Genomic DNA, 6,447 nt, shown 5'->3' with positions numbered 1-6,447 from the left:
GGGGTGCTGCGGCCCGTGCCCTTCGGGAAGGGTCAGAGCAGGAGCTGGGGGGAGAATAGATTTAATCTAGGCCGGACTTTTAAAAGCTTGAGGCTGGAGCTGCCAGCCCTGCCCAGAGCCCTTCTCTGCGGCTTCTTGTTTAGCAGATCGTTTTCTGCCATTGAAAGCGAAGATGCAGGATCCGCAACGCAGTGTCTGCACGGGCAGCGTCCTGGCAAGGGCCTTTCTTGGTGCCTGGTTGATTTTTGAGGTTCCTGTCGGACTCTTCCTCCCCCGATGACACAGGGGAGGTGACTGAAAAACAGGGCCACAGGGCTGTGTGTGTGCAGACAGGCACACAGAGAGTGTGATACAGAGTCTGTGCTGCTTCCTCTAGCTCAGTTTGTTGTGTTGCAGCACAATAAATAGGCAGCAGGGACTGTCTCCTGCTGAGGATCTGAGATGGAGTGAGCAGAATTCCTCCTGGGTGAGCTGGGAGATTGCCCAGGATCTCCAAACAGTGTGAGGCAGTCAGGCGGTTTTCCTAGTGTGACCTCCAGCAGTTCCTACTTCCTGGGGTGACAATGAACCCTAGGTCCTCTCTAGGGCAAGGATCTGAACCCTTTCATCTCTTCTGCAGATCACCTTGAGTGATGCCAAAGAAGTTCCAAGGGGAAAACACCAAGTCGGCTGCTGCCCGCGCAAGGAAGGCTGAGGCAAAGGCAGCAGCCGATGCCAAACGGCAGCAAGAGCTGGAAGATGCCTACTGGAAGGATGAAGACAAACACGTGATGAGGAAGGAACAGAGGAAGGTGAATGGCTGGTCAGGGAGAAGGGGAGCTCCAGGCTTGCTTAGAAGGAGTTGCTTCTCCTCTGCCATCCCCACATATTGTCCTCAGCTTAGTTTTGGGTAGAAGAGCTGGAACTAGTGTCTCCTCTGGGAGCTAAAACAAGCCAAGTGTGGGAGTAAGTGTAAACTGCTGTGTAATTCCAAAATGTGGTGGATCTTAGAGCTTCCCAAGGGAGGCAGGAAAAGCTTTATTGTTGGAATGACTTTAAAACTGAACTCAGGAAAAGATCAGGAACTCTGCTGGGGGCTCGATTCTTGAGCAAGCAGTTCTTTAGCTTGGTTTTCTTTTCCTTTCTTAACTGGTCTTTGATTCTTCTAGAAGGAAGAAGAAATCAGCAGGGTTAAGGGTTCCAAAGCTTTTTGTTCTCCCCCCTCACTTGGTGTTACATCAGGACACATCTCTCTTAAAGGGTTCTCTCCAGTTTGCTCTTACCAGCTTGCTCCCCCTGTTAACTTCCATGTTCAGTAACAGCACACTTCCATGCCCTTTCGTGGCTTCTTTGGGGTTTGATGTTGTCCTGCACCATTGATAGATAAACTTACCTTCTGGCTGGGTGGAAACAAACTGTTGGTGATGACTTTGCTGCCTCTTATGAAGTGATTTGTTTCCCCTTAGGCAGACAGGGCTTCTACCAACCACATAAATGGGGTTTTGGGGGTTACTGGGTTTGTGCTGCTCTGAGCTGGGGGCTGCCTGAGCTTGGTGTGTTGGTGCAAACACACTGGCTGGGCAGCAGGAGGCCAGCGTGTCCCTGTGACCCTGTGAGTTCACCCCGATGTGTGTCTTGATGTTTGGCATTCAGAGTCCCCTGTGCTGTTCCCCATCCCAGTCCTGGAATGCTGCCTAATTACTTCCTGGAACAAGGAGTTCTATTGCTCTCCTTAAGACTTGGCCAACAGTGACCTATCGGACTGGGCTTCCAAAGCAGCCTCCTGCAGGGCAGGAGCATGCAGGCTGGAGAGGGGGCCTGTGTCAGGAGCTGGAATTGCTAACTGGAAAACCAAGCTCCATCCCAGAGCTCCAAACTGGGCTTTAGAGAAGCCAGTGAGGCAGTTTGTACTCGAGAGGGATCATCCATCCCTCTCCCTGCATCAGCAGAGCTGTGGTCTCTTATGTCTGAATTTCACCTGAGCACTGGTTTAGTGTGTTGGCTTCCCACAAATCCCTCACAGCAGTGAAATTCTCTGCTTTGATACAGGAAGTTCTCCTGCCAGGAAGGCTCCGTGTCAGTTGCGCCTGCACTGGAGCTCTTCCTGCCTAAGCTGGGTCTTTGTGTGGCTGAGCAAGTAGCCAACACACGAATGACGGGTGAAACCTTCCTCAGGTGCTTCTCCCCTGCCATCCAGCTGGAATATCCCCATGGAGAATGGAAGAAGCCGCCTGTGCCCCATTGCAGGGATGGGATGCGTGGCTCGGATTGTAAATGACTTTCCATCCCCATCCTAGAGAGGGTAGAAACCAAACTGTTCACAGGAGTCAGGCTTCCCTGGAGGAGTAACTACCTTGCGGGTGGTGCTGGCATGGGAATAGCGCTGCTGGCCGCGGCCATGTGCTGCAGCAGAGGCTCAGCTGCCGCCCCGGGAGGGGATGGTGCTGTGTGGAGGAGGATGCTCCCAGCAGCTCTTCCCACCTCTTCCAGCTCTTCCCCAGCTCTTCCCCAGCTCTCCGGGCGATGGCGGTAACACGCTAACAGCGCCCCCAGGATTCCTGCACTGCCAACGGGCAGGAGGGGCTGGAAGCCTTTGGGATGTGCTGAGGCCAAACCCTGCATTTGGGGTCTCTTTGAACGCCACTCCCCACCCCATGCTCTGAGAGCAGCCTCTGGAGCTGAGCCCTGCTACCAGGGGATGATGCTCATTTGCTGGCTCTGTGATGCATAAAGGAACATCCAGGCTCTGCGAGGTGTGATTCCTCCTCTGGCACCTTCCCTGCAGAGCTCCAGCTGGAAAGCACAGGATCTGCATCTTCCTTGCTGGAATTTCAACCTGGGTAACTGTTTTTCTTTCAGCATTTGGGTGTTTTCATCCTTTCTGGCCCTTCCCACTTCTCCTGTGCAGGGCCAGATCCTCCAGCTCAGCACCATGGTCCTCAGCAGCCTGATCCCAGCAGGGTTTTCTCTGTGTAGAGACACCTAAAGTGTGTCTGGTGGTGGAACAGCCACAGGTACATTGTGTGTCCTGGGGAAGCTGCTTGGAATGGTGACAAATAATTACATCTGCTGGAGCAGTCAGACCTTCTTCTGTCTGTGACCTTGGGTACACATGGGAAGATCTCACTGGCTGGGACGCAGCCAGATTCCCAACCTCCTTCCCAAACTCAGTGGGAATGCTGAAGGGAGAGCGTGTGGGTGATACAGGAGCAAGAAGACCTTGTGTGTGCAGGATCTGGGGAAAGATTCCAGTTCAGTGCAGGGTGAGTAGTGCTGGAAGGGTGCAGGATGGAGCAGTGACTCCTTTGGCATCTCGTTTCTGCCCTTCTCATTCCCTTTAGCTGCGCTCAGAGGCTGTGGGGCTGCAGCTCGCAGTGGCGCAGGTGGGTGGGTGCTGACTTTTGCTTCCCCCTCCTCTGATTCAGTGTGGAATTACTCAGCTGTGAGCAGCAGCTCTTGTTCACATCGAACGCAAGACAGGGCAAGCAACTGTTCTTCCCTCTTTGGAGGACGTCTGCGTGGTACCAGGTACCCAATACTGAACTCTGATGGCTCAAATGAGTAACACGGGGCAGAGATGTAGTGGGGAGGGGTTCACACCCCAGAACCAACTTCCTCAGCCTCCAGGATCCCTTGGATGCTTGCTGTGGGCAGTGGAAAGAGCGTGTCTGATCTCATCTCAAAGCTCTGGAGTGCCTCAGAGAGCCTGGTGAGCGCTTTGCCACATTCCAAGTCATTTGTGCTCCACTCATTTTGTGACTGAATCATCTCTTTGCATTGCTTTTCCTTTCTGCCCTGTAAGGAGCAGAGTGCTCTCCAGCCTTCCTCAGGCCCTCACACCGATGGGCAGTGCTCCTGCTTCAGTTGGCCACTTGCTCTCAAAGCCACATATGTGAGACCTTGTTCTCTGTCTGCCTAGCTAAAGCTCTTCTGAATTGCCCTGTCAGTTCTATGCAAGGCTGGAAACTCCCGTTTCAACACACAAATCCTTGGGAACAGAAGTGTCCAGCTAAAGGAATCTCCTCCTATAAGTGCAGCAACATTGAGACAGAAAATCATTCATATCTTTTCCAATTTTTCTCATAGCTTTGTGGTGTGTTCCACTTGGACAAATCCTCACCTCTCTTTCATCAGGACTTTTAAGCTACTGCATAAAGGATTAGCTTGGTTTGGCCCAACCTGAGATGTCTTTTCAAAGCTGACAGCTTCAGGCCCCTGGGGCTTTGGGCTTGGGGAGCAGGAGGCTCAGGGCTGCTGCTTTGTAGCCCTGCAGATGGTGCAGAGCAGACCTGGATGTGAGAGGCCATGGGGGAAACCTGAGTGTGTAGATTTTACAGGTCTTGTGACATGTGAGGAATGGTGCCAACTTACTGCCTGTGAATAGCAACTAGGGTGTAAATGCCAGAGAGCAGCTCACCCTGGAGGAGAGGAGTCACCGGAGGTCTCCCGCAGCACACAGGGCAGGAGGAAGCCTCTGTGACCTATTTGTGCCTCTTTCCCCTTGGCCAAGTGGCTCTCTCCTCTTTGGAGATGGCAGCAGAGCATTACCCTGGAATCTCTGCTGTCAGATGTTTCTCAGCAGGGGCTGTGTGATGCTGAGCTGGCTGCAATGGAGGACAGGGCTCTTTGTGTACTAAATGGGTCAAAGAGAATCTTTTCTAACTATAAATAACATTGCTGTTCCAAATTGGCTTGCTCCCTTCCCTTAGGTCCTTAGTACTCGTGTATCCGCTCCTTATGTGGCTCCTGAATTATTCAGGGTACAACCACACCTGGAGCCTTGCTGCGCTCACTGTGCCAGCACCTTCTCTGGGTTACCTTGTTCATCACCCCTGAGCTTCAGAGCTGGGACGTTTTTACTAGCCCATGTTCCAGGCATGATACCAGTACCTGGAATACACAGTGCTGCTTCTCTTGCATGTGCTTTACATCTAACTCAATGGCTTATTCCATCGGATTGCTGGACCTTCAGTGAGTTCTGGATCCCTCCTTTTTTGGTACATTAAACTCTCCAGTTTGAGGAGTTTTTCTGCACTCTTCCTAAAAAGAGGTCACCTGAGGCTGGTGGCCAAGCTGGAAATCCCATCTGGAGCTGGAGCTGTGCTGAGTGAGGTGGGCAAAGCACCCTGGTGGCTCTTGCTCAGGCATATCCCTGTGTATCCATTTTAAAGGCAGGGTAAAGGCAGCTTTCCCCTTCTTCTTATGGTACCCTTCCTATTCAGGAGCGGCCAAAATCCCTCCTGATCTGGCAGCCTTCTTTACTAGAAGAGGGAGAGGCCCCACAGGAGAGCATTGGGCAGGGGAAGCTAGAGCAGGTGGCTCAAAGAAGCGAGTTTGCACTTGGAAATCACACCCGGATGCTGTGGCTCAAGGCACCAAGCACTGAATGACCAAGACTTTGAAGGCTGCCACTTATAATAAAAGCTCCATCCCTCCAAAGGCTGTTTTCCCATGCTGGCCCCAGCTGCTCCCAGTGGTGCTGGGTGAGCTTTTCCTTGCCTTCCCTTTGAAAGGCCTGGTCCCTGATGCAAACGACAGCAGCCTGAGGGGGTGATTTGATTCAGCATTTGTAGGCTTTGATTCTGGTTTTTACAAGGCTTGCTTTAAGCTCTTGAGCTGTGGAGCAACTTAGGGGGTTCTTTTGTTTCATAGAGTCTCAATGCCCAGCCTTGCTCATGTGTCTCAAGTGGGCCCTACTCCAGCATGCATAATTCTGCTCCTGCTCTGCGGACATGGATGGCAGCGGGTTGTGTTACTGCTGGGCTGGGTTTGCTGCCTTTGAGTAAACCCATTCCATTAATGCTCCAGCAGTTCCTTGAGCCATCACAGTGAATAATGGATGAGAGCCAGAATTAAGTGTCCATGCAACTAACTGAGGTACGAAATGCTCTTCAGCCTGTGACACTGCACTTGTTTTCTTTTCTGCAGGGGAGAGAAGGAAGAAAACTCAAAGCCAAAGTGCTGAAAGCCCTTAAGGGCCTGTTGCATGGTCTTGTCAGCCTCTTCCCCGGGGCCTCAGAGGGCAAAGTGGCTCTTAACCTCCTTGTGGAGCACTTGAAAATCCCCACAGGAGCTGCACTGCTTGTTGGATTTGGTCTCCCTGTCTGCCCTGAGCCAGATCTGAGGGTGAATTCAGCCTCTTGACTGCCTTGTCTCAAACAACTGCTGAACTTTCAACCTCTGACCACTTCTTAAAGTGGAGAATTTAATGTGATTGTCAGCGGGGTTGTTTCACAGTCCTGCCATCCCAGGGAGCCTGTGCGTGGGTGCAGACAGGGCAGGGAATGATTATTCCAAAGGGGCAAGCTATCACTGTCTCAGTGCGGGGAACCAGCCAACATCCCCTCTGATAGGAGGAGGTCAGTGCTGCATTAGCTACAGAAGTGAGGTGCCTGTTCCTGCTCTAGCGGGGTACCCTGCTCCTGTAAGAGCTAGTTGGATCCCTCCACCCTATGGAGGTGTAAGGGT

The 6,447-nt window shown here is 52.3% G+C and overlaps 1 protein-coding gene across 1 annotated transcript in view; it reads left to right on the top strand.

The window, feature by feature from the left end:
- Positions 1-618: 618 nt before the first annotated feature.
- The window catches only part of CCDC124 (coiled-coil domain containing 124), a 7,104-nt gene continuing 1,275 nt past the window's right edge, over positions 619-6,447 (top strand). Inside the window, exon 1 of the mRNA XM_010023718.1 lies at positions 619-791. Within this exon, the coding sequence (XP_010022020.1) occupies positions 633-791 (159 nt within the window). The 5' untranslated portion in view covers positions 619-632. The remainder of the gene's footprint in view (positions 792-6,447) is intronic.

The sequence above is a fragment of the Nestor notabilis genome, unplaced genomic scaffold (assembly GCF_000696875.1).
Source record: "Nestor notabilis isolate BGI_N333 unplaced genomic scaffold, ASM69687v1 scaffold23931, whole genome shotgun sequence".
Taxonomy (NCBI): domain Eukaryota; kingdom Metazoa; phylum Chordata; class Aves; order Psittaciformes; family Psittacidae; genus Nestor; species Nestor notabilis.
This window is presented reverse-complemented; position numbering and strand designations above follow the sequence as displayed.